This window comes from Nematolebias whitei, chromosome 9, assembly GCF_014905685.2.
Source record: "Nematolebias whitei isolate Nwh7 chromosome 9, NemWhi1, whole genome shotgun sequence".
Lineage (NCBI taxonomy): Eukaryota > Metazoa > Chordata > Actinopteri > Cyprinodontiformes > Rivulidae > Nematolebias > Nematolebias whitei.
Genome location: NC_056506.1, coordinates 35797478 through 35824667, shown reverse-complemented (window position 1 = coordinate 35824667; position 27190 = coordinate 35797478). Strand labels below are relative to the sequence as shown.

Below are 27190 nucleotides of genomic sequence, written 5' to 3'. Positions count from 1 at the left end.
AGCAATGCACACAGGTGCTGTACGTGGTCTGTGAGGGTTGAATCCAAAAGAAGTCCAGTTGTCGAAGCAGGGGTCATACACAGGAGGGCAGAGAGCATAAACCAGAGCCAAGACGTGATCCGTGAAGCGTAGTCGTAGAGGAGGAAGGCAGAGTCTGTACCGTGGTCAGAATGCAGAATCAAAATCTAAAGAGTGGCAGGAAATGTGAAGAATTTGTGAAACAGACAAGGGGTCAAAACGAGGCAAGGATACAAGGCTATGGAAAGTACACTGGACATCTACTGGCTGAGAGTTTTCGATAATCTGGCACTGAATGTGAGTTGACAGGGTAAGAAGGGTGAAGAGCAAGTGAATATAATGAGAGCTGATTATTCTGACAGGGCAGAGTGGGCGTGGTGCAAGGTGACATGATCAGAGTTGAACTTGGAAATAAACATGGCATGAAAACAGTCTGTGGCAGGAAGGGGCACAAAACGTGACAATTTTATCCATGAAAATAAAAATGTACTCTGCCTTGCTCATCAGCATTAATTTAAATAATGGCATAAATTAAACAAATGTACAGGATTGTTTTGTATATTCAAGGGGGTAGTGCATGCTGGTCTGTAACCTTAAATGCTGAAGTTTTATAAAACTAACTTTGCTTCTCGATAAGGCAATGAACCAAGAACGTTTGCATTAATCTAATATTTTGTGGAGGGAATAAAAGGAAATATGGTGATTCTGGACAATATTTTAACTAATCTAGTGGTGTTTAAGTCTCTTTACTGAAATCTGAGAAGTTTTCCTTTTAAAGAACAAATGTAACTTTATAAACAGTTTGGAGATGGTCAAAAGATGCCATGGTGGATGAAAATGGTCAGCATTAGTGATTCCACCCAGCTGATACGTTCTCCTGGTGAGCCATTTCAATTCCATCATTTTTTGTCTGTTTTAGGAGCAGTCCTGCTCTTTTAATTCAGTTTATTAGTTGTACTCTAGCTTATGCAGCTTCTTCAGTCTGACTGTGGGAGAGGTAGTCGAGGTGTGTCAACGTGGCACGCCTCATCAGCCTCAGATTTCAGAACATTAGCATGCGCTCTAAAATCACACACTGGGAAGCCATTGAGCTGTGTTTGTTTCCTTCATTGTTAACAAGGAGCAGCAACATAATGATCCTCCTTGGGGTCCTCCTTGGGGTATTGTAGCGTGATGCCTGTGTGAAAGTGGCTTTTGCTTAGTGAAACCCAGGCACACATTTCACTGAGACGCATCAAAAAACAGTTTTTTTATGTGTGTACTTGTGTGATTAAGGGTCAACTGACGTTGATTTTTTTTTAAAAAGTGATATTTTTGTATTTTTCAGCAAATATACTTTCTAAAAAATACCCAGAATACAGTAATTTAATGTATATGTGAAGTATACAACATGTTCTATTTATTCCAGTATAATGCTTCATTTTTAGTTAAACGTTTTTGCAACTAAAGAGCTGGGGTTTTTTACGTTCATAGTGCACAGCAAAGAAATTAAAGTAATGTGATTTTCAGTTAATTTCTATAGTACAAAGGTTGATGAAACTATACTATTCAGCCAAACAGAAATGTGTAACAACTATAAAAATGATCAAAGAAAAGCAATACTAAAAGAACAAATAAAACTACAATACATTACAAAAACACGCCATAAACCAGCTCTGATTGGATTGCCTAAAACAGAAGATCTACGTGTCTTAAGCTCACATTTAAAATTATTCTACATATCTGGAGCAGCAACTGCATCACTTAGTGCGTATTTCGGAACATCTAAGAGTTGTTGGTTGATCAAAGTGCTCTTACTGGAGATGTTAAGGAGATGACATAAGTATGATGGGGCCAAACCTCTTAAAACTTTAAAGGAAGCAGTAAGATCTTAAAATCACTCCGGGAACAGAGCCAGAAGAGGTTATGTGTTCATGTTTTTCAGTACCTGTTAAAGGTGCTGCTGCATTCTGGGCAGTTCGTAAGCAACGTAGAGATGATTTATTTTGCATGCAAAGCATTTAAAGAGTCCAACCGAGAGGCAATAAAAGCATGAATCACCTTCTCAAGGTCTTTGGTAAAGAGAAATGACTTCACCTTGGTGATGAGTCTTAACTGGAAGAAAAAAAAACTTGATTTCATAACTGCATTAATCTGTTTGTGCAATTTAAAGGCACTATTAAAAAATAGCACCCAGAACCCTGGCAGCAGAGTGACAGTAAAAAGCCAGGGTGTCAAGAGGGTAAAGAGTAGCTCATTTAAATAAGTCAAGACGGTCAAAATTCATACTTGGAAGTTTATGCTATTCCCATACACAAATGTACTGTCAAGTTAAAGGTAAACGTAAGGAACCAGCGTTCGAGGCCTGCTGACAAATGCACTAACAAATAATCCAGTTTCTGCACTAATGCACTTTTTAAATCATGTTATAAAATGTTTGGAGATCAAGTTATTGGATTCAAACAGAGCTGCTATTACCCTATGAACCCCCGCGGACACTAAGGTCCTCTGGCACTGGACTACTAAAAGTTCCAATAGTCAGAACTCACACTTACGGTGAGGCTTCTTTCCAGTACTATGGCCCCCGTCTGTGGAATAGTCTGCCGGAGAACCTGAGGGCCGCAGAAAATGTTGTTGTTTTTAAGAGCAGGCTCAAGACCCATCTTTTTAACTGTATTTCCTGAACTGGTTCATTTCTGTTCAGTCTATACATTTTCCATACAATTTTATTTTGTGTGTGCTGTTTGCATTTATTTTGTGGGTTTATTGTTTATAATTCTGTACAGCACTTTGAGCTGCTTTTAGTATGAAGGGTGCTTTATAAATAAAATTGATTGATTGATTGATTGATTGAAACAGTTAAACAAGTAACTTCTTCATTTGTCATCGTTTAGGTGATTAAAGCAATAGAAGAAGGTTACAGACTGCCCGCTCCCATGGACTGTCCTGTGGTGCTGCACCAGCTCATGCTGGACTGTTGGGAGAGGGAGCGAGCAGAGAGACCCACCTTCAGCCAGATACTCAACATGTTGGATAAACTCATCCGTAACCCTGGAACGCTGCGCCGCACAGGAGGGGACAGGTACATACAGCACATGTGAGAAACATCCGTAGACCTCACTGTAGAAAATCATAAAACACAATTACACACAACTACCGTTTATATAGTGATGTTTCACCCTTTAATTATGGTGTCATCCTACTGCCTGCTGTTGCAGACCTGCAGGAACAATGTTGGAGTCCAGGGTGGGTTCGGAGGTGTGTGTCTCAGTTGTACCGGAGGTGTGTGTGCAGCAGTGGTCAGTGTGTGACTGGCTACAGTCCATTGGGTTGGAGATGTACAGAGACGTCCTCGCAGCTGCAGGATACACCAGTCTGGACAGCCTGCTAACGCTCACACACCAGTAAGTGCAGCTTTTTGTGTAGAGATACTCACTTCATTTACGATACCAAGATGGTGCAGACTGTCTTATAAATTGTTAAATCTTGATTGATTGTAAAAAATTTTAAAAAAATACTGCTGTGCAAATTGTGTTTAATTTAGCGTTTTACCTTTAAATTTGCAGCCTCTTGTCATCCATACATAAAACATTAAAGGGTACAAAAGAGGAAAAAATTATTTAAGAAAACTTATTTAGGTTTTGTGCCCTAAATTAATAATGTTTTTAATGCTTTATTATTTTTTTTTTTTTTTTTTACTGTTTTATTTATTTATTTGTTTGGTGGGGTGTGGTATTTTATTGAAGAACTTTGTGTTTTATAGGTGTGAAAAGTTTAAATAAACTTTACTTAACTAGAACAATAATTTCAAAATATGGTCAAGTCACATTTATTCAAATAAAGAACCTGATCAACACATGATGATGCAAACTAACTATATATTACCATTAAATTTCACATTAAACGGTTTTTTTTTTTTGGCTAAAGTTAAGCATAAGTAGCACACAGTATTATTTTTTTCATATATCCTTTTCAACTTTACTGTTATTTGGCAACACTTTTACTCTCCTCTTAAAGACTCAACATGCTTGTCTGGATCTGTGTGTACAGCTATGGGGCCTTCCCATCTGCCTGTGAACTGGTTTGTCAACTGTCTATTTAAAGATGAAAGGAAGAGATTAAATTAGATTTTTATTGTCTAAATGTGGATTACAGTAAAAAGCATTTTCATACAAAACAAATGTCCTTTGTTGCCCCCCTGTGTGGACTGAAGGGGGGGAACCGTCCATCTGTGCATGTTATGAGTGAGATAACTTGGGGAAAAAAGCAACATTCAACTTCCGTTTTGGTGAGTGGCTGCAATGTGTAAAAAATGTCACTATCAAAAATTGGTTTGTCAAGCTAAAATCCAAGATGGCCACCACCATAAATGTAAACTGGCCACCCCGCTCATTTAAGGAAATTATGCGTTCTAGTTTTTATATTGCTTAAAAATATAGTTTCCTCAAATGATTGGGGTGGCAGAATATTAATCTATGATGGCCAAGGCCACAAGTGGCCACCCCAGACTCCACCATTACACCTGGTGGTGGATAAAATTGCACTATCCACTTGCTAGGATCTGTCACTCTGCGCTGCCTTGCACAAGCAAATAAATAAAAATAAACTTATTGCATTCTTCTTCACAGTGTAACTCTTACTCACTTAATTATCTTGCACCAAAGACATTAAGGTTTACTTGCAATCCCTGTTAAATTACAGTCCAGAAAAACACTCATCTTAAAAACTACAAACATTCACTATTCAAATCCTCATCGGGAACATCGGCGTACTGCTTTTGTTTTTTTCCTTGTGGTTTGACTCACAGTTTTCTTTGTATGTTGAGTGTTTCGGCACCATTTTTAGTTGGACTTTTATTATTGCACATTCATTGTGTGCATGTCACGTTTACACAGTCAATAAAATCTGGTTTATGCTTGTCCTCCGAGGTACCTGATGAACCACTGTAAACACATACAGAACAATAAAGTAGTCCCTCGTTTATTGCGAGACTTACGTTCTGGACCCCACAATAAGTGAAAATCAGCGAAGTAGCAATGTTATATTTATTTTATTATTTATATATATATATTAAGGCTTTAAAAACCCTTCCCACATTCTTGCAATGTTCTAAACTCAAACCTACATCATGTTAACAACATGCGTACAGTACTGTATATGTAGCTTCTAAATTTTACTTACCAGAGTGTCCCCGCTTGGAGGGGGTGTGCTGGTAAGTAAAATTTACAATAATTAAGGAAATTAATGTTTAACACATTCAATGAAGAAAAATTTACAAAAAAATCTTGAAAGAGATTTAAAAAGTCTCCGTTGGCTCCAGAGTGCCGGATCTTCAGCAGCGCAGGTCCCGCTCGGGGGCTGGCTACCTGTTCTCAAGATTCACCGATGGGTCTGGAGGTCCGGTTCTGCTTTGGTTCTGTGCTTCCGTGCAGCTCTCTGCATCCACTGGGTGCCAAAGTCACTATAATAAGCATCAAACTTTTTTCTGATCAAATCAAAACTTTCCCTCCTGTACTCTATTTCAGCAGAAGGCAACAGGGCTTCTAGGAGGGGCCCTGTTGCCTTCTGGGAAATGTAGTCATTAAGAGCTGGGATACAGTATAGGCTTATTGCGCGAAAACTACAAAATGTCAGTGCCTGTCTAAAGTATTTTATTCTTTTGTTAACTTTTTACTGTACATTATCCCATACTGTATCAATCACGTAGTAATATTAAAGTTGACAATCATGTGTCGTGAACAAATTTTTTTCTCGTGTTCAATCTTACTGTGAAAAACCCCGTTTGAGCGAGTCCACGAAAGTCGAACCGCGAAGTAACAAGGGGCTACTACAGTATATATGAACTTGCTACGTTCTCAGGTCATTTTGATGAATACTAGACACTTGGATAAAAGTTTGTAAGTTTCCTGAAACTGGATGAAAATGTAAAAAAAAATCCTGATGTTCCCAAACTGTGTCTGATCACATGTGTTTGTGCACCCACAGGGAGATGGACAGACTTGGAATAATTGTCCCATCACATCAGGACTTACTATTTGCTAGTGTGCAGCAAGAAATGTTGTCTCAGATGCAACACATGCAACACTCTATGGTTCCTGTCTGAGATGGCGTACAGGTACAAACCTGTTCTTATTTTTTATTTTTTTTAGAAGATTTTCATTTACCTCATCTGTGCACTTTAGAAGAATCGTTTACCAGTGGAAATTCAGCGAGTTTTGAAGGAGGACACAAATACAGAAGAAGAGAGGAGAAAATAAAAGCAGACCTTTTCTGGACTTGCGTCCTGTGGAGTTTTCTATAAACCATGATGGGGACATGGCCACAGAAACACTTTCCAGGAGCTAAAACTGAAGCCTTGTTCTCCTTCTCCAGCAGTTTTTTCCTCTTTTTTCTTATCTGTTTGGTGAAGGCTGACATGTGCATAAGCAGAATGGCTTCCAACTTATTTTAGGTTGCGCTTCACTTGAATTAAATTTGTTTGTTTTTTCCCTGATGTTAATGTGCGTAAGAGAGTGCTTGTAAGGGTGTGTGTGTGCATGAGTGCATTCAGTGTGAAGCTATCTTTAGGTAATCTTAATATGCAAATGTAAAGAGATAGTAGGAGGACCCGGACAGAATGTATCATTTTAGTCTCCTACTGCTATCATAAAGGAGGGTTATGTTAACAAACAGTATGATCTGATTGTATTTTTACTATTCTGTTTTTATTTCAGATTGTATGGATTATTGTTTCTGTTGACTTAGATGTTTAGATCTAGAACGTCACCCATCTGTGTCTGTACATACGTCTCTTGTTTGATGCGGAAAATTAGCTACCTGAAGCTTTTTGTTTATTTATGGTCTTTTTTATCAAGTTTGTACATTGTAAAATAGAAACTCTGAGGAGGGATTGTAATGAGTGCCATATTGCGTTGCAATAAATGCCAAACTCATCGATGGGTGTTCTTTTCTTCTGTATTCAAACCAACGTTCTGCGCCACGTCGTGTGTAAAGCGCGCAATGTAAAATGCCCAAAACATTTAAATTGATTTGCGCTTTTAATTGTGGCACAAGACAGTGTCCTCTGTGAGAGCTGAGACTGAGAGGTTTCTTTAACGAGGAAAACAAATCATGGAAGAACACCCCGCTGAAACGCTGCTGGTGGAATGGCACATGGGGATGAGTGTTTGTGAAGGGGAGAACAGAGGCAACGGAAAGAAAGATGGGACGAAGAGCAGGAGGGAAGGAAAAAAAATGAAGAGAGTCTGAATTAAAAGGCAGGGAAACTTGGAGTGGGCTGTCATCACGAGCGTCTGTGTGGCTTCACAGTTTTTGTCAGCTAAATTAGGCTGAGTTTGCAGTGCAAACCTGTCGAATCAGCAAACATCTGTCTCCCACACGCAGACACATGCACACTGTATACACAAACACACAACACACACACTCCAGGGAGTTGATTGGAGGAATCCTTTGATTTATAAAGTGAGAAAAGATATGATCTGGTTTCTGGCAACAATGTCAATGTTGTTTTTTTTTAGCCTAATGAGTGTTGTCTGCTTACACACAAGTGAATGCACACACACACACATTTACAGACCCTTGCCTCCTTTCTAGTACATCCAAATAACACACAGCAAACAAAATGCTGATGGTGGTTAATGAGGCAGATGCCTCTGAGTTGGAGACTCACAGAGGAAAAGAGGTGGAGAGATTGAGTCTTCTTGCCTGAAGGCACCGAAAGCTTCCGTCACGTAATGAGACACTGACAGCACATTTTGCAGGTAGCTGCATGGGGTGATACAACACACTGAACCCAGCTTAAATACATCAGAATGGCACCTTTACTGTTAGAAATAAAACTGCAAATGTACATTTCCAAATTGGGTGTATTACACTTAATGGTTTTTGACTGTGCCATGGTTACTGCTGGTTACTTCTTCTAGATGGAAATCAGTGTTTACATCTCAGCTTCAGTACGGTTAAATGATGCTTATTTTTGGTGATTCTTAAGCTTTTTCCTCTTGCTTTAGCTTTCTAATAGGATTTCAACCCCAAAAAGTAAAAACAGCAAATTATAAAAAAGAGTATCAGAGTAAAAACTCACAGATACGTAGACAATCAGACAATAGCTATAATTTAAGTTAGACTTGCAACCTGTCCCCCGTCCCTCCCACAGTGATGGCTGAATATGGGCACCAGTGACTCCTGTGCTCCAAAAAGGAAGAAGCAGGTAAAAGATAACGGATGGATTTACCTGAACCAAAGGAATTTACGGAGGCAGAACAGGATGCAGGTTGCATGATGGTACATTTTAACAATTAACTGTAGAAACCACCGAAGAACAGCTCACATTTTTATTGAGATTGTCTTGTTTTCATCTTCTGTTTGGGATGTTTTAATTATGTATCTGTTTTATAATGTCTTCAACAGACATTTCAATAAATTTAAGTTAAAGGAGCTGGAAGGATTTAGCAAGATTAAAAAAAATACCTCATGATTTTTGTAAGGAGCCAAATGTAGTCATAAAGAAGGTAAGTTTCAAATCGTTGCAAAAATGTTGAATATCAGGATTACAGCCCCTGACAAAAATTATTACTGACAAAATCTATTTGCTAATCTGGCAACAGCAATAAGGAACCAGACTGATGAAGAATAATGGGTCACACATTGGGTCCATGCCTCAGAGATTTCCAGCTGTTATAAAAGCCAGAGGTGGTGCAACAAAATACTAATGAGGCAAAGTTTTTCTCATGGTTCCATTATTTGTTCCTCAAATCTGAGTGATTTCAAATTATTCCCTCTGATTTAAAAAAAGCAATTGTGACTGACACAAACAATAATCATGTTTCCTGTGTTATTATAGTTTTTTTAATGGCAGAAGGTTGGGATTTTGGAAAAAGTGTGTTTTTATGGCATGTATGGGATTTATTCGTACAAAATTAAATACCTGTAGTTGAAAGAAAGAACATCTTCCATGAGCAGTGATTCCATAATTTTTGCCAGGTGTTGTAAAGAAAACGGTGGCTCAGTTGGTAGAGCTGCCGCGTCTCAGCGAGAAGTTTGCCGGATCAAATCCCAGCCAGGGATCTTTCTGGGTGGAGTTTGTATGTTCTCTCCATGAATGTGTGGGTTTGCTCCAAGAACTCTCAGGTTTCCTCTCACGGACCAAAAACATGCATGTTAGACTAATTGGTAACTCTAAATTGTTCCTAGGTGTGAGTGAGAGAATGAATGGTTGTTTGTCTTGTTTGTCTTTGTGGCACTGTGATGGACTGAAGACCTGTCCAGGGTGTCCCCTGCCTCTTACATAGTGATAGCTGGAAATGGGCACCAGTGACCCCTGTGACCCGAAAAGGAAGAAGTGGGTAAATTTAATGGATGGATGGATGGATGGATGGATGGATGGATGGATGGATGGATGGATGTATGGATGGATGGATGGATGGATGGATGGATGGATGGATGGATGGATGGATGGATGGATGGATGGATGGATGGATGGATGGATGGAAAGGAAACAGAAAACCAGCAAAAGCATAGAAGGAAATGAACAAGTCATTTGAATGAAACCACTGGGGTGGGTAGTTAGTGACGCCAGGTTTACTGAATGTACAAGGGACAAGTGAGTTTGGTGCTAAAAGCAGAAATAAATAGACATTGAACGGTAATACACTACCAGAATAATTAAGGATAAAATGTACAAAACCAAACAAAAAAAGAAAATTAAAGAATAATTCATTTAAAACGGAACACTAAAACAAACTACCAGTAACTACAAATCATTATATTTTGTTTAGTTCCCATATTTCCTGTTCAGTCTGCTGTGAGGTGATAAGCACCACACTTTAAAATAAAACTAAAGGTCCTGGTGCATTACATGTGAGAAACGCTCTATATCAATTGATATGAGAAGAACGGTAAGATCGCTCCGCCCACGTGGAAATGTACCAGAGCTAACCACCGACCAACAAACAAACAAGACAGCTGTAATGGCAGAGTTAGTGAAACTCTCAGAGTTACCTGAGGCATTTTATGATGCATTTTTGCCCTACAGTGAAATTCAGTATGCAAGAGTGTAAATTTTACATTACACAACCTAGAAAATGCTTTGTGCAAAATTGGTTTAGTGTTTACTGATCATAGCAAACAAAGACTAAAGTTATGCAACCAGAAGTTGCAACATATATCTACCCACAAAGCACACAAAACAAAGCACAACTAGCTTTTAGCAATAACCTTTAAATTAACCATTGAGCATACAATGATGACAAAAATGGAGGATTTACTTGCAATTACCGTCATACAGATGAACATGTGGCAGTTCCCATTTGTGTGTGTTGTATTCAGCTGCTGGTGAGGTTGCCCACCGACCTTTATCCATCTTTTACATTTTTCCAGACTCCGTTGAGGATTTGGAAATGGAATTAACTGCCCACCTTCTAAACGCTCAGGGTAACATGTCTGAATTGCATGTGACACTGCAGTGACAACATTTCACAATTTTTAAAGATGATTTATCACAAAATCCCTATGACTGCAAAGCGTTCGTAATGCAAAATCCCGATGGCATTGTTGGAGGTAAAAGAGGTAAGGGGTGTTTCACTTCATGACAAATTGCGATCGCCGATTGGTCAGTTGCTGACGAGTCTACTGGATTGTTTGACAGATGGCGTCATGTCAGTTAGACATAACCTTATGACTAAAATAATTTCTCATTGCTCAGTTGGTAGAGCTGCTACCTCTCAGCAAGAAGGTTGCCAGATCGAATCCCGGCTGGGGCCTCTCTGGGTGGAGTTTGCATGTTCTCTCTGTGCATGCGTGGGTTTTCTCCATGTACTCTGGTTTCCTCCCACAGACCAAAAACATGCATGTTAGGCTGACTGGTAACACTAAATTGTCCCTAGGTGTGAGTGAGAGAGTTAATGGTTGTTTGTCTCTGTCCCTGTGATGGACTTGCAGCCTATCCAGGGTGTCCCTGGGTGTCTGCTAAATATGGGCACCAGTGACCCCGTGACCCAAAAAGGAAGAAACGGGTCAAAATAATGGATGGATGGATGTAAGCCATAATTATCTATATTAAATAAAAGCTTGATCAGGGGGGCCGTTCCTCCCAACCACACCCCTCCAGGTCTCACTGTCATTGCCCACATGAGCATTGAAGTCCCCCAGCAGAACAAGGGAGTCCCCAGAAGGTGCACTTTCCAGAACCCCCTTCACGGACTCCAGAAAGGGTGGATAATCTGAACTACCGTTTGGTGCATAAGCACAAATGACAGTCAGAACCCGTCCCCCCACACATAGGCGGAGGGAGGAGGCCACCCTCTCATTCACCGGGGTGAACCCCAATACACAGGCACCAAGTTGGGGGGCAATAAGTACGCCCACGCCTGCTCGGCGCCTCTCACCAGGGGCAACTCCAGAGTGGAAGAGTGTCCAGCCCCTCTCAAGGAAACTGGTTCCAGAGCCCGAGCCATGCGTAGAGGTGAGTCCGACTATTTCTAGCCGGAACCTCTCAGCCTCACACACCAGCTCAGGCTCCTTCCCCACCAGTGAGGTGATATTCCACGTCCCAATAGCCAGCTTCTGTAGCCGAGGATCAGACCGCCAGGGTCCCCGCCCTCGGCCACCACCCATCCCACATTGCACCCGACCCCTTTGGCCCCTCCCACAGTTGGTGAGCCCATGGGAAGGGGGACCCACGTCTCCTCTTCGGGCTGTGCCCGGCCGAGCTCCATGGGTAAAAGCCCAGCCACCAGGCGCTCGCACGCGTGCCCCACCTCCAGGCCTGGCTCCAGAGTGGGGCCCCGGTGACCCACGTCTGGGCAAGGGAACACTAGGTCCATTTGTGTTTCTCATCATTGGGGTCTTTGGGCTGCACTTTGTCTGGTCCCTCACCTAGGACCTGTCTGTCATGGGTGACCCTACTACCCTACGGCCCCCCCCTGATCTGAACCAGAGTGGTGTTCTGTTGTTGTACTTCTGTGCTCGTCATGGATTGTCAATAGCGAACACCTTGTTCAAGCATAAGGGTGTCCACATGTGCTCTTGGCACCAGGACGCCCTAGGCCGCAGTTCGATGATCGACTTTGTCATCGTCTCATCTGATCTGCGGCCACATGTCTTGGACACTCGGGTGAAGAGAGGGGCGGAGCTGTCAACTGATCACTACCTGGTGGTGAGTTGGCTCCGATGGTGGGGGAGGATGCCGGTCAGACCTGGCAGACCCAAACGTATTGTGAGGGTTTGCTGGGAACATCTGGCAGAGTCTTCTGTGAGATGGAGTTTCAACTCCCACCTCCGGGAGAACTTTGAACATATTCCGAGGGAGGTGGGGGACATTGAGTCTGAGTGGACCATGTTTCGTGCCTCTATTGTCGAGGCGGCTTACCAGAGCTGCGGCCGCAAGGTTGTCGGTGCCTGTCGCGGTGGCAACCCTCGAACCAGATGGTGGACAGCGTCAGTGAGGGATGCTGTCAGGCTGAAGAAGGAGTCCTATCGGGCCTTTTTGGCCTGTGGGACCCCGGAAGCAGCTGATGGGTACCGGCAGTCCAAGCGACATGCGGCTCGGGTGGTTGCTGAGGCAAAAACTCGGGCATGGGAGGAGTTCGGAGAGGCCATGGAGAACGACTTCCGCACGGCTTCGAGACGATTCTGGTCCACCATCCGGCGTCTCAGGGGGGGAAAGCGGTACGCCACCAACACTGTTTATAGTGGGAGTGGTGTGCTGCTGACCTCAACTCGGGATGTTGTGGGTCGGTGGGCGGAATACTTTGAAGACCTCCTCAATCCCACCGGCACGTCTTCCACTGAGGAAGCAGAGCCTGAGGACTCTGGGTCGGGCCCTCCAATCTCTGGTGCTGAGGTCACCGAGGTGGTTAAAAAGCTCCTCGGTGGCAGGGCCCCAGGGGTGGATGAGATTCGCCCAGAGTTCCTTAAGGCTCTGGATGTTGTAGGGTTGTGTTGGCTTATGCGACTCTGCAATATTGCGTGGACATCGGGGGAAGTTCCCCTGGATTGGCAGACCGGGGTGGTGGTCCCCCTATTCAAAAATGGGGACCGAAGAGTGTGTTCCAACTACAGGGGAATCACGCTCTTAAGCCTCCCTGGTAAGGTCTATTCGGGGGTTCTGGAGAGGAGGGTCCGTCGGATAGTCGAACCTCGGATTCAGGAGGAACAGTGCGGTTTTCGTCCTGGCCGTGGAACACTGGACCAGCTCTACACTCTCAGCAGGGTCCTGGAGGGTGCGTGGGAGTTTGCCCAACCAGTCTACATGTGCTTTGTGGACTTGGAGAAGGCGTTCGACCGCGTCCCTCGGGGGGCCCTGTGGGGGGTACTCTGGGAGTATGGGGTACCGGGCCCTTTGATACGGGCTGTTAGGTCCCTGTATGACCGGTGTCAGAGCCTGGTCCGCATCGCCGGCAGTAAGTCGGGCTTGTTCCCGGTGAGAGTTGGACTCCGCCAAGGTTGCCCTTTGTCACCGATTCTGTTCATAACTTTTATGGACAGAATTTCTAGGCGCAGCCAAGGTGTTGAGGGGATCCGTTTTGGTGGCCTTAGGATTGCGTCTCTGCTTTTTGCAGATGATGTGGTCTTATTGGCTTCATCAGATCGTGATCTACAGCTTTCGCTGGAGCGGTTCGCAGCCGAATGCGATGTGGCCGGGATGAAGATCAGTTCCTCCAAATCCGAGGCCATGGTCTTGAGCCAGAAAAGGGTAGAGTGCCCTCTCCGGGTCAGGGAGGAGGTCCTACCCCAAGTGGAGGAGTTCAAGTATCTTGGGGTCTTGTTCACGAATGAGGGAAAAATGGAGCGTGAGATCGATAGGCGGATAGGTGCAGCGTCTGCAGTGAAGCGGGCGCTGTACAGGTCTGTCGTGGTGAAGAGAGAGCTGAGTCAAAAGGTGAAGCTCTCAATTTACCGATCGATCTACGTTCCCACCCTCATCTATGGTCACGAGCTTTGGGTTGTGACCGAAAGAATGAGATCTCGGATACAAGCGGCCAAAATGAGTTTTCTCCGCAGGGTGTCTGGGCTCTCCCTTAGAGACAGGGTGAGAAGCTCGATCATCCGGGAGGGACTCGGAGTAGAGCCGCTGCTTCTCCACATCGAGAGGAGCCAGTTGAGGTGGCTTGGGCATCTGTTTAGGATGCCTTCTGGACGCCTCCCTGGTGAGGTGTTCCGGACACGTCCCACCGGAAGGAGGCCCAGAGGAAGACCCAGGACACGCTGGAGGGACTATGTTTCTCGGCTGGCCTGGGAACGCCTCGGGATTCCCCCGGAAGAGCTGGCCCAAGTGGCTGGGGAGAGGGAAGTCTGGGCCTCCCTACTTAGGCTGCTACCCCCGCGACCCTACCCCGGATAAGCGGAAGAAAATGGATGGATGGAAATAAAAGCTTGAAATATTTCACTCTGTGTAATGAGAGTATGAGAGTTTTGTGAGTGTTAACTTATTATTTTTATATTATTTATATGTGAGCAGCACACTTGAATAGTGTGCTAACCAGAGGGGCGCCACAGAGCCCATCTTATTACCATCAAACAGGTTGGCCCACTTTATGAGTGTGCTGCTTGTGTGACTGAGTTTGTTGTGGCACCTCAGACTGATGAAGTCCTTTGGATGAAGGACGAAACATCTCAACAAAAAAAAGAAACCATCCAGATGACCTGACTTAACTTTGTTGGATTTTTTTTACCTGGATTATTGAGCATGAACTTTGATATTTTGAACCACTTTGGCTATGGCTGCCTCAGAGGACTCAATGAGGGAAAGGACGTGCCCCAGAAACCAACTTATCATCAGCAAACTGGTTGGCCCACTATGTGAGTGTACTGCTTGTGGGACTGAGTTTGTTGTGGCTCCTCGGACTGATGAAGTCCTATGGATGAAGGACAAAATGTCTCAAAAAAAAAAAAAAAACATCCAGGTGACCTGACTTAACTTTGTTGGATTCACCCAGAAAGAACCCAGTTTTGGATTATGGCTTATATATAATGAAAAAACAAAATTCAGAGTCTCAGAAAGTAGAATGTTGTGAAGAGGTTCAATATTGTAAACTTCTGGTGTCAAACCCTGATCCGCTGATTAAGTCCTCGACATGAGCTACAAATGTCTCATTCCAGCTCAGTGGTCCAATGTCCTCTTTTCAGATTAAAGTAATTTTTGCATGTAATTTGTAAATCAAGGTCCCAGAGTCTGGAGGACGAGTGGAGAGGTCCAGAATCCACATTGCTTGAAGTCCAGAGTGAGGGTTACACAGTCAGTGATGATTTGGTGCCATGTCCTCTGCTGGTGTTGGTCCACTGTGTGGACTTCAGAAAACACAGTGGACACAGCATCTACAAGGACATTTTAGGGCACTTTCTTCAGCTGATGAGCTTTATGGAGATGCTGATCTCATTTTCCAGCAGGACTCTGCTCCTGCCCACACTGCCAAATGTACCAAAAGCTGGCTGTGGAATATTCTGATTTTCTGAGAAACAGAGATTTGTTTTTCATTATCTGTAAGCTACAATCATCAAAATTACAAGAAATAAAGGCTTGAAATATTTCACTCTATGTGTAATGAATCTATGTACAGTAACACATTTCACTTTCTGAAATGACTGACAAAAAAATTGAATTGTTTAATAATGTTCAAAAATTTTTAGATGCACCTACATGTATATATTCAAACATTGTTGACCTTTTCATTGAAACAGTGTCCCAGAAGACAACAGCTTCACACATTGGAAAATGGTTCAGTAGCTTTAGAAACCATAACAATGCATCCAAGGTATTACCCTGACCTCTAAATTCTCAACATCTCAATCCAGTCTAGAATTTGAGGGATGTGGTGCTTATACAGCCCAGATCTATAAAACTCCCACTTCACAATCATTTGGACTTCAATCTAGCTGCTATAGAGCATTGTAGATTCAAATATCTAATGGTGTCTACAAAGTTTAGGACTGTTTTAACTGCAAAAAGTGTACCTATTTAATATTAGGAGAACATTCATAATTGTTCAATTTATTTCATGCATAAGACAAACACTAATCAAAGTTTTTTCCATGAATTCTTTTGAAGTAAATTCTCATTTACTGGAACAAAGCATTGCCTGTAGGTGCTCCTTATTGTTATTAAAGGTACTGATCATAGAGATCAAATAGACACAGTTAAGAGCTAAATCCACACCGACAGAGAGTAGAGTGAGCAGTAGTCATTTTAACGACAGAAGACACTCTTGTTAAACTGAGAAGGGCAGAACAAATTGAATCTTTCTGTCTTCGCGTCTCAGTGGGAGGCAGTTGTGGCTTTTTGTTCCCAGATTAGGGCGGGTATAGAGCTGGTTAATCCTGCCAGCGCTTCCATGTGGGAGTGGCAGTGGGGTGTCTTTGCTGTGCGGCCAGCCGTAATCTAATGGCTGCGAGATTGGGCTTTGTACAGGAGCCCGCTCTGAGCACACACAGGCAGAGGCACACAGCGTAAAGTCTAGATTTGTTTCAGGATTAAAAGCATCACCTCAATAACTGACATAATGCCACAGGCATTCCCACGGTAAGCCTGGTGACGGTGTCTGTTTGTGTGCACGACTGAGTGCTCAGAGAGTGTGTTTGTGTGTATGTGGAGGTATTTCTAGATGAGAAATAAATTGAGATAAGGAGTGGAAACAGCACATGAGACAAATCAATTCAGAAACTTTCACAGCAACTTGCCCACGGTTGTATCTGACTTCAATGGACACTACGCTGAGTTCCATAATTTATCTATTTGTAAACCTGAAACAAGGCCTGGTTGAAAAGTCCTTTTTGAACAATGCGTGTACATGTGTTTCCTATAAGGAAGACAAATACCAAAATGTGACATTTACATCACAACGTAATAATACCTGGACCACACATATGCACACATACACACACACCGCTCACACCTCAGGCCTACAGGAGAAGCAGCTGCCCAAGTTGGCAGGCCATGCACCTCTCATTAAGCTGGCCAGTCACTCGTGTCCTGGCTCTCTTCCGCCTGCTGCTGCTGCACAGCTAGCATCTGACACACATTAGCCTGCTATAAATGACTTTCATTCAGACCATTATCAAACACTTAGGTAGAAACATCCCAGAGGGGATAATCTTGCAGCAGCATGCAATATATTCAAAAACATTGATTTTTTTTTCTCCCTCAAGTTTTGCAGATAAAGCAGCTGTTTTCGAACATGACATGACGTGTTTTTTCTATTTGTAAAAGCGGCTCTGGGTTGCAGCTGTAAGCCTGATTGGTATTTATTGAATTGCATATTACATCAAGACTAACGCAGAATGTTTGTGACTTTGCTGTCAGGGGCTATTTCCTTAAAGAGGAGTGCTGGGGGGGTTACGGCTTGGAGACCTCCCACATCGGAAAGAGAATGCTGTTGTCATTAAGATTAATCCTACAAATTGTGTTCAAGCAACACAAACAGAATTCCCCGGATTTGCAACATCAACAGCAGACGTTCCAGGTCTTAACTCTTCTTCTGAGAATCAACTTCAGTGTTTTGCATCAGGTCTGTGCAGGTTCGAGCTTAAAAAACAGGGGTGACGAAGAATTCAAAGCTGCAAACAGACTCAACCATTTCAGCTGTTATTGACTGTGTCAAATAGACTTCAGGTGATAAAACCACAGCACATTGGATTTTACATAAACGTTTGTTTTGACAGTATTTAAATGAGTGTTCAAAAGACTGCCAAGTCTTTTGAACAGTCCTTATTGCTGCATAAATTTTGCTTGCTGGTGTTTTATGTGCTTTTGAGAAATGTCCCTTTGAAATCCGTGAATCAATCGTTAACCATTGCAGGTGTTGTTAAACCATATATAATGCCTACACAGAAGCAAGTTTCTATGAGGAAATTAAAAACTAGATTTATAAAAGCTGGTTCCTCTAGCTAGTGCTCTGTGAGTATAGGATTGGGGGCTCATTGCTTTGGGCTGTCTGCTCCCTATACAAGCGGTATGAGAGTTTGGTTCGCATTGCCTGTAGTAAGTTGGACCCCTTCAGGGTGGGAGTTGGACTCCACCAGGGCTACCCGTTGTCCCCAATTCTGTTCATAACTTTTATGGGAAGAATTTCTTGGTGCAGCCAGGGGGCGGAGGGTGTCCAGTTTGGTGGCCACAGGATTCCAGCTCTGCCCTTTGCAGATAATGTGGTCATGTTGGCGTCATCGTGCCGTGATCTTCAACTCTCACTGGAGCAGTTCATAGCCAAGTGTGAAGTGGCTGTGATGAGAATCAGCACCTCCAAATCTGAGACCATGGTCCTCAGGTGGAAAAGAGTGGATTGGTCTCTTCAGGTCAAGGGTGAGATTCTGCTTCAACTGGAGGAGTTCAAGTATCTTGGGGTTTTGTTCACGAGTGAAGGAAGAATGGAGCGTGAGACTGACAGACGGATTGATGCAGCATCTGGGTCGTGACCGAAAGAATGAGGTCATGGATACAGTTGGTTGAAATGAGTTTCCTCCGCAGGGTATCTGGACTCTCTCTTAGAGATAGGGTGAGAAGTTCAGTTATCCAGGGGAGACTCAGAATAGAACCGCTGCTCCTCCATATTGAGAGGAGCCAGTTGAAGTGGTTTGGGCATCTGGTAAAAATGCTTCCTGGGCACCTCCCTAGGGAAGTGCTTCAGGCATGTCTGACTGGGAGGAGACCTCAGGAAGACCCCGGACACACTGGAGAGACAACGTCTCTCAGTTAGCCTGGGAACACCTTGGAATCCACCCAGAAGAGCTGTAAGTAGTGGCTGTGGAAAGAGATGTCTGGGCCTCTCTGCTCAAGTTGCTACTCCCGTGACCTGACTTGGGAATAGGCAGAAGATGATGGATGGGTGGATGGATGTATGTATGGATGGATGGATGTATGTATGGATGGATGTATGTATTGATGGATGGATGAAAATTGTCATTCCATACTGGTTCTAAAGTTAAGTGAGTCTTGGATGACTACCTCTAGACACAAAGATTGATCTTTCTTCCTGATTAGGAGCTGAGTGACCCTTGAGTTTGATGGCCGCTACCAAAACAATGTGCCTAAAAAGATAAGATGGGATACTGGTGGCCAAAGGAATCAAGGCATCAGGAACAAAAGTATAAAAATCAATGTGCGGCATTGCGCTCTATATCCATGTCTTTATAGTCCATGATGCCACACCGATACAGAAAAGATACAACTGTAAACTGGATCCATTTTAACCAGTGTTTGGCATCCATTGCATTCAGTCATGTGAGCTGCATAAAATCCTCAATATCTCTGCGGATTTCCAGGTTTGATAAATCACTCCAAGGTACCAGAGCATTAGCAATCACCTCGTGATCGAGACAGACACGGAGTGAAAAAAGGATGAGAAGAAGCAAAACACAGCAGCCCATTATTAAGGAAAGTTTTGTGCTTCATCATCCCTCCACTCCTCTGTATCCCCAATCTAATTAACAAAGGAAGGATGATCAATACGATCAATAGAGGCGAAGCAGTGGAAGGGGATTAGGATTAGAAATCGATGGCTTTGTTTTCTTCGATTTACCAAAGATAAACACTGCCTTAAGACAGTGAGGATGCAACGAGGAGTCTTTTACAGCTCTCATGTGTGTTAGAGGGCATGACATTTCCTCTGTGTTGGACAGACACACATCTGGTTACAGCTTCTCACGCTCACTTAAAAGGATATGCGTTTCTCCCTTGGCGAGGTTTGAAAAAGGGGGAATGGATGCTAATCTAATTTAGAAGGCATTTTATACAGTGGTATTCAGCCAAGCCTCTAATTTGACAGTCTACAGACATTTTTTTTGTTCAACACAGTACATAACTGTGCAGTCAGAGCAGCAGAAGCTCTGTTGTTAAAACTCTGTGTGGGAGATGCAGCTTATACCGATCAGATTGACTGCTGGTTCGCATCAAATCACCTTCTTAAGACTCTCTGAGAATAGCCGGAGATGACTGATGAAGAGGTAGCTGCAAAGAAAAGTGATGCTCCGAAAAACCTGAGTGGGCTGGAAGGAGAGAGGCAAGGCATTCTGGGTAGGTGAGGCTTCACCTCCCACACAGGGTTTCAAAAACATACCCCCTGCTTTGATCTGTCTCTACATTCTGTCTTTCGCTCTCTCTTTTTTTTTTGCTTTTCACGTGCAGACACACAAACTGCACACTCACCCTGTTAGTTGAGGCTTTCGCCCCCTTTCTTCTTTAGAAGAACAAAGACATTTGTTTATGCTCCCTGCAGATGAAAGCTCGGCTTTGAGATGACCCATTCACCTTTGGCACAGGTGCTGCCACTCCACTTTTTTTTATTTTTATGAAATTAGAATAAATACATCAACATAACTGGTTAGTTTGTCCTTGTTTCTTTTTCTACACAGATGTTTCACTGTGATCATCAGGATGAAATTACCCCTATTCAGAGTCACATTTTTATTCTGGTGCTTAGACTGAAGCAAATAGTGGGAGAAAGAGCAAAAAAGGACAAAAAAAAAAAAGCTAAGAGAGATATTTATACTGTCTTCAATCCATCTGACATGCAAGGAATCAGCCTGCGGCGGACAGCTAGAGCAGATTAATGCGGATGCTTGGCGAACAAGAAGGCTCCATCCAGACCTGATGGAGATACTGCACCCTTAGTTTCTGCACTAAGCCCTCAGCGTGGTTCTACTGAATAAATATAAACATTATAAATATTGTAAAATGTTCTTTAAAAAACTCTCAGCTTCTGACCATCACTGGCTGAGGCTTACAATGTTTCTAATTAGGCAATTAAACAAGATCATATTGACAGCATGAGCAGATTCAATGATCAATTTATTTTTATCCACTCATGACTCATTTTAATCAATTGCAATAATTATAGTGGGAGGGGAAAAAAACACGGTTAGCTGTTGTTTTTAGATTTACTTTTATTTCTAGGGATCCTTTGCACTTTGTGCTCCACAACTCGTGGTGGGGTCCCGACGATCACCGCAAGCTAAACTGAGGTTTTATGATCGTCGTTATGATGTAACTGGTCAGATTTGGCTGTGGTGAGGCACGTTGCTGAGTTAAAAAAAAAAAAATCTAAAGTTTTCCTTATAAAGATGAATTGTCTTCTTGTGAAAGTTTAGCTGGACAAATTTATTTTGGGGATTTGCTGAACAGTTTTGAATATCACTTTTCGCTGGAGTTTGTTGGTTGGACCTCTGGAATGTCCTTTGGGAGGAAAATAAGGAAGAGGTGATTGGACACGGTGGGGAAGGAGGAACAGGACAGAGAGAGAGACAGAGTGTGTGTGTGGGTGTGTAAGACAATTTAATTCCAGACCAATTGGTCAGGTGGCTGCTGATCCTTGTCCATCACACATTCCATCAAGGCTCGTGGGCACACATGGCTGACTTGTCACCATGAGTGACGTTCACAACTCTGACTTTTACCTACACACACATATTCACACACAGACACACACACAGGATTGTCTTGCTATCTTTACAGGGACTTTGCTTTGACTTTTATTCATTTTTCGTTCATTTCTATAACCTAACCCTGACCCTAAACCTAACTCTAAACCTAACCCATCCTCAATTCACACCTTAGTCCTAAACCTAACCCACTAACGGACACTTGAAGTCACGTTGAAGTCAGTCTCCCCACCATCACAAATCTACACCTCCAGATGCAGGAATAGGGTCACCTGCATCATGAAGGACCCCGCTCACCCAGCATACACACTTTTTGCCCCGCTCTCCTCAGACAGAAGGTTGAGGAGCATTAGGTGTAGAACCACTAGACTGAGGAACAGCTTCTACCCTGAAGCTGTTAGACTCATAAATCCCTGACCAGGATAATCACTGTGAAAAATCACTGTAATGCCATTTGGTTGTTGATATATGCTGCAGACTATCCATGCTGCTGATCTCACGCTGCTGATCTCACACTGCTTGCTGATGGGTTCATTCGTACTCATGTGCTCACACAGACTCATGTTCGTGCTGCTGTTGTTTGACGTGTTGTTTTTGTACTATTAAGTGTTTGGCATATTCTTAGTTGAGCGTATGTCTTAGTTCATATCTTAGATACTGCTTTTCTTTTACAATTTATACTTTTGTTGGATGTAACTGGGACCCTGTGTACACAATTTAATTCCACCACATGTACCAAATGTGATGCGAAAGACAATAAAGAAACCTTGACCTTTAACTTTATGGGGACCAGGCTTTGGTCCCCATAATGTGTGTGTGTGTGTTGACAAATGGTCCTCACAAAGTGGCATAAACAAGTACACACACACACAGGTTTGTTTAGCTATCTTTATAGGGCCTTTCCATTGACTTCCATTCATTTCTATAGCCTAACCCTGACCTTTACCCTAAACCTAACCATTACCAGTACATACCTAACCCTCAACCTAACACATCCTCATTTCACACCTTAGTTCTAAACCTAACCCACCAACGGGACTTCTTCTTATGGGGCCAGGGCTTTGGGCCCTATAAGGCGCAGTTTGTCTTCACAATGTATTATAAGTTGGAAAAATGGGCCTTACAAAGTAGCATAAACAAGGACACACACACACATTTCCTCTCCTTAGTCTATAGGAAATAGCCCAACTTTACTTCAGTGTTGCTTTCTGGATATACTGTAAGTGCATTTTTATAGATGAGAACAAGCATTACTTAAACTTAAGCGCCTCTGGTGAAGGATGACTGGACCCCTTTTCTTTTTTTTTTCTCTCTTGTCATCATATTTTTGAGAAGCAAAACCTGAGCCAATCAAATGGATTCATTCCAAGTCCAGCAATCAAGATTTTATATCATTATTTTTGTGTGCATTAAAATGTCAGCATGATATGGAGAGTTGAGCTATGAGGTTTTAAAAATGTGCCTGTTTTATGCTCCATCAGTAGCACAATAAAGAGAATCATGACCTGCACAGGTGGCTCATACTGTAGCATACTGGGCATTTTAATTTCACAATGCAACCGAAGGGTGGACGTCCAAAAAACAGTGAGTAGTTTTCTAATCAACTCTGAGCTCTGTGCCTTTTTGAAGCTCTGTGGTGCCATCTGGTGGGTTACGCTTTGAGACAAAAATGATTAAAAGAAGATGATGATTTTTTTTTTTAATTAGACATTCATCAATAACATTTAGACAATATAATATATGATTTATTGTATTTTCACAGTGATAACCTACAAACAGCAGGGTAACATCAGCAGTCTTAAAGCAGTGCTTTCACACTCATACAGGAAGGAAAATTACAGAGTTGTGTTTCAGCAGATTGACTATCTTCATTAAATAAACCGTACGGAAAACAGAGGATATTTCAGTTCAGTAGACCTTGTGCATTTTAGATACAAGTCACTTTACTTTAAATTGTCAGGTTTTTTTTTTTTTTTTTGTTCTTCTTAAACCCCTCCCCCCATGAACTCAACATGCTTATTGCTGGTTTAAACAATAACAACATGACATAAACAAAGGACAGACAACTCTGCGTATGTCTCCCAATCTTAACCCATGCAGACACATGCACACACACAGTCATGACAAACACATGCAAATACACAATTTACAAAATACATTTTGATTTTTTATTTATTTATTATCTTCCTATATTTGAACTCTGCCAAAAAAATAGTTGCTTTAACCATATAACGCATTACTGGAAAATACTTTTAAAAAACGTTACGCTAAGTCGTTTGTAAAAAGTAAATAAGGCCATTTTAACTTAACCTTTGACATCGGATCAAAATTTGCTAAGTGGACCACCACACAGCACTGGAAGAATAAAAAAAAACTGTATGCACAACACATGAAACATTAACTGTGTTTGAGTGTTTTCAACTGACAATAAACACAGAGAAAAAAATATTCTACAAAACTTACGTCCCTAATTAAAAATGAATGCAGAACAAATGTGAGTAATTCGATTTGCGTCAGTAAGAGAAATCAATGACACATTTTGCATAGGAGGAGCTGGGAAGAAAAAAGTCTAGGCCCACTCTGCTCCTTAACTCGCTGCTTTTGCAACAAAACTGTGTAAGAAAAGAGAGAATGGACCGATGTTTGGAGTTTCAATTTAGCCTTTACGCATTTGTAAGTTAGCGTAATCTAAGTTTGACCATCAAGCATGAATTCTTCTGATGGAAGCAGCCAAACTGGACTTTTTGCCAGACATCATACTCACAGTGGGACGTAGCTGATTGTGCCTGATTTATGTTTACATTTTGGACCGATCGTCCGAAGATTAACATTTTTTATCATGTTTTTTATAGTTCTGCCTTTTCCTTTCATTTTAGTGTCTCAGCATGATTTTTTTTTTTAAGCTGAACTCTTATTCAGTTTGCAAAGCAGGTTCCAACATGCAGCTCCAGCAGTAAATCTTCAGTGGTTTTATCATTAAAACCTCACAGCTTTTGTACTTGAACATTCCACCCATGGCTCATCGCTGCCGTCTCCCAAGGGAATTACTGAAGGAGAAATAGATACGGTTAATATCAAAGACGCACACAGGAGGAGAAAAACAAAAAGATCAGCTTATCTCTACGCCCAGTGTTGAAATCATAAACGAACTGCAGACTTACTGTCTCACTCTCCCCATCGGAGCCTCTTCTGGACTCTGAGCTGCAGTTCACCCAGCTCTGGTCCTCCTGAGTCTGTAGTTTGAAGAAAGAGCCAGCAGAGGGCAGCAGGAGAGGAAACGAGAAGAGGTAACAGATTTAAAATCATTGTTCAAACATGGATTACTCTAAAGTTGCACTGTGCAAGTTTGTAATATTTTACAAGTTAACTGACACCACCTGTGCAGCACTGTAGTCATACTAAGTATATCTGTATCCATGTTAATTTAATCAGCATACTTAAAACATGCGAAGTGCAACTTTATTAGTCAGGTAATTTCCAACATCAGAAAGGTAGGTTTCAGTCTAGCAAAGCAAAGACGGCTGTCAGCGGCTTGCCAGCTAAAAGCAGCATCTTAGGGAATCACTAAAAAGCATTAAGCCTATCCAAGCAAAACAAACTACCTGCACAGCCACGATCCAGAACGTTCAAATGATTGTTTAGTGGGGAGGAGAAATGAACTTGACTGTGATGATCCAAAACAGCAGTGCTTGGAACAGTCCCACTAGTGCAACTACCAACAACCTCCCAGTCTTCTACATGACTACCTAACAGGGGACTTACGTTATAACTTGAACTAGAGTTAAGCTTACGACGACCGAGAACCGGAGAGTACACCCAGTACCTTCCATCTGCATACTGATGGTTGGACACACACACAGATGAGCACACGTGAACACTACAGTGAAAGAATGACAATTAATTACTGCATTATAGACAAACCAGGATGTATTGTTGCAGAATGAATATGATAATGAAGAGAAAATAATCGAGACGAGACACGAACAGCTGACAGATGAACAGACGTCATGCTGTGCAGGTGAGGCAGCTTGTCGTTTTATGAGACATTCAACAGCACAAGTGTTGCCTGGTTAAAGCTTTGAGCTTCAAAGAGAACAAAAAAAAAGCAAGAAAAGCTCTTAAAGTGCATGCACACTGCAGCACCCCCAGACCTCCTCACCATCATAACTCTACCACGCTTTCCTGACTGGACCACTGCAAAACACCCCATAGATCAAAGAGAAACAAAATGCAAATGATCTTTACTAACTGTATACTCATTTATTCAGAAACTGTGCTTAGTGTGTTATTGTAATCTATCCAATCATTTTAGTTTGTTCTATATAAACGAGTTTTAATTTAGCTTTTCTTGAAGCTGTAAAAAAAAAACTGGGTATGAACTTACAAAATAAATGTCTGAAACTTGCACCTCTCCGTCCAACGAGTTGTGGCTGCTGGACACCGAAAGCTGATTTTGTGACATACGTGGCACCTGCTGAGGTGCCTGGGGGCTTGAGGGGGCAGAGGAGGGAGGTGTTGATGGGATATGGTGAGAGGAGCTCTGGGTGGAGGAGCGAGTAGACGCGGGGCAAATAGGGGTAAAAGCTGAGGTGGGAGGTAGAGAGGAGGTGTTTGGAGTCAACTCTGTGAGTGCAGATGTGACGGCTGACTGAGAAACCGGAGAAGAGAGAGTTAAAGACTGAGCAGCTCCCAGAGAGGCGAGCGGTTTGTTGGATGGATGGATGGATGAAGAGAGTGTAGCAGATGACTGGGCAACGCATTGAGGAGAGGAGGAGGAAGGAGGAAGGGTGGCGGAGGAATGTGCAGAGGATGAAGCGACTGTTGGACGATCAAATGATTGCTGGCTGGGAGAGGTGTCTTCAGTCATCTGCGTGAGCTCAGTGCTCTGTGGGATTTGGCTGGAGAAGAGAAGACAAATAACTGTGAAAACATACAAAAAGGTTTGTTGTTTTATTATTGTGACTTTGTTCAAATGTGTACCTCAGCTCCACCTCCACTGTTATGGTCTCCTGTCGATCACCGTGAACCTCAACTACCTCTTTTTGGGATCTTCGTGCAACACAAGAACACACAACATGTGAGCTCACGTGACGGCATAACCTTGTAAATCATCAAGTGGATGCAAATTTTTCCACCTAGCCACATTTGGTGAAGCCATTTGTCTTCTGGAGCGTGGATGTTCTGGTGTATCGAATGGGGTGGTGGGTATAGAGTTGTTGGATGATAGAGTGGTAGCAATAGAGGCTGTGGTAGCATCTTCAAATGAAGGAGGGGTGCACGGTGGCTCCTTACCTGAATAACATAAAATACATCATCGTGAGCCAAGACACATTTATTCACTGATCATTAAACATTTTTATAATATTTAAAAAGAACGCATTAAGACTGATAGAATACTACAATAAGTCCCTTCAGAGTGTTACACATTTAAAGAGTAACGTACCATTGTCGTCCAGCAAAGGAAAGTTGTGGGCTCCTCTCAGGTTCTCCAAGTTGTCAAAGTTCTCCTGCCGCTCATCGCTCAGTGAGGGACGCTGTCCACCAGACTTGGACAAGGAGAACGTCCCTCTGCCTCTCTTGGACGGAGACGATCGTAACGCTGTGAAGGGAGGGAGGACATAATTTCACTTTTTGTCTTTCACAGAAAGTCAGATGTCAGCTTTTCGTTTCTTTGCATGACCGTGTACACGTGTGGAGACTCACAGCAGCTTTTTCTGAAGACAACTGTGCTGCAGAATCTGTAGAACCTCTCAGCATAGAAGCTTGGCCTGTGAACTGACACTGTGTCCTGTGGGGGTGAGTGTCGAGAGGGGTACACGGTCATGTC

The 27190-nt window shown here is 42.7% G+C and overlaps 2 protein-coding genes across 2 annotated transcripts in view; one reads left to right on the top strand and one right to left on the bottom strand.

Moving 5' to 3' along the window:
* LOC119415150 (ephrin type-A receptor 4-A) overlaps positions 1 to 6230 on the top strand; it is a 37392-nt gene extending 31162 nt beyond the window's left edge. The window contains exons 17-19 of the mRNA XM_037682298.1: positions 2892 to 3079; positions 3216 to 3401; positions 5983 to 6230. Coding sequence (XP_037538226.1) covers positions 2892 to 3079; positions 3216 to 3401; positions 5983 to 6100 — 492 coding nt within the window. The 3' untranslated portion in view covers positions 6101 to 6230. The remainder of the gene's footprint in view (positions 1 to 2891; positions 3080 to 3215; positions 3402 to 5982) is intronic.
* Positions 6231 to 24133: 17903 nt separating this feature from the next.
* Positions 24134 to 27190, bottom strand: part of LOC119414634 (phosphatidylinositol 4-phosphate 5-kinase type-1 gamma) — an 11629-nt gene continuing 8572 nt past the window's right edge. Inside the window, exons 11-18 of the mRNA XM_037681736.1 lie at positions 27067 to 27151; positions 26807 to 26962; positions 26499 to 26655; positions 26344 to 26412; positions 25748 to 26261; positions 25126 to 25200; positions 24525 to 24596; positions 24134 to 24410 (exon numbers count right to left, since the gene is read on the bottom strand). Of these exons, the coding sequence (XP_037537664.1) occupies positions 24408 to 24410; positions 24525 to 24596; positions 25126 to 25200; positions 25748 to 26261; positions 26344 to 26412; positions 26499 to 26655; positions 26807 to 26962; positions 27067 to 27151 (1131 nt within the window). The 3' untranslated portion in view covers positions 24134 to 24407. The remainder of the gene's footprint in view (positions 24411 to 24524; positions 24597 to 25125; positions 25201 to 25747; positions 26262 to 26343; positions 26413 to 26498; positions 26656 to 26806; positions 26963 to 27066; positions 27152 to 27190) is intronic.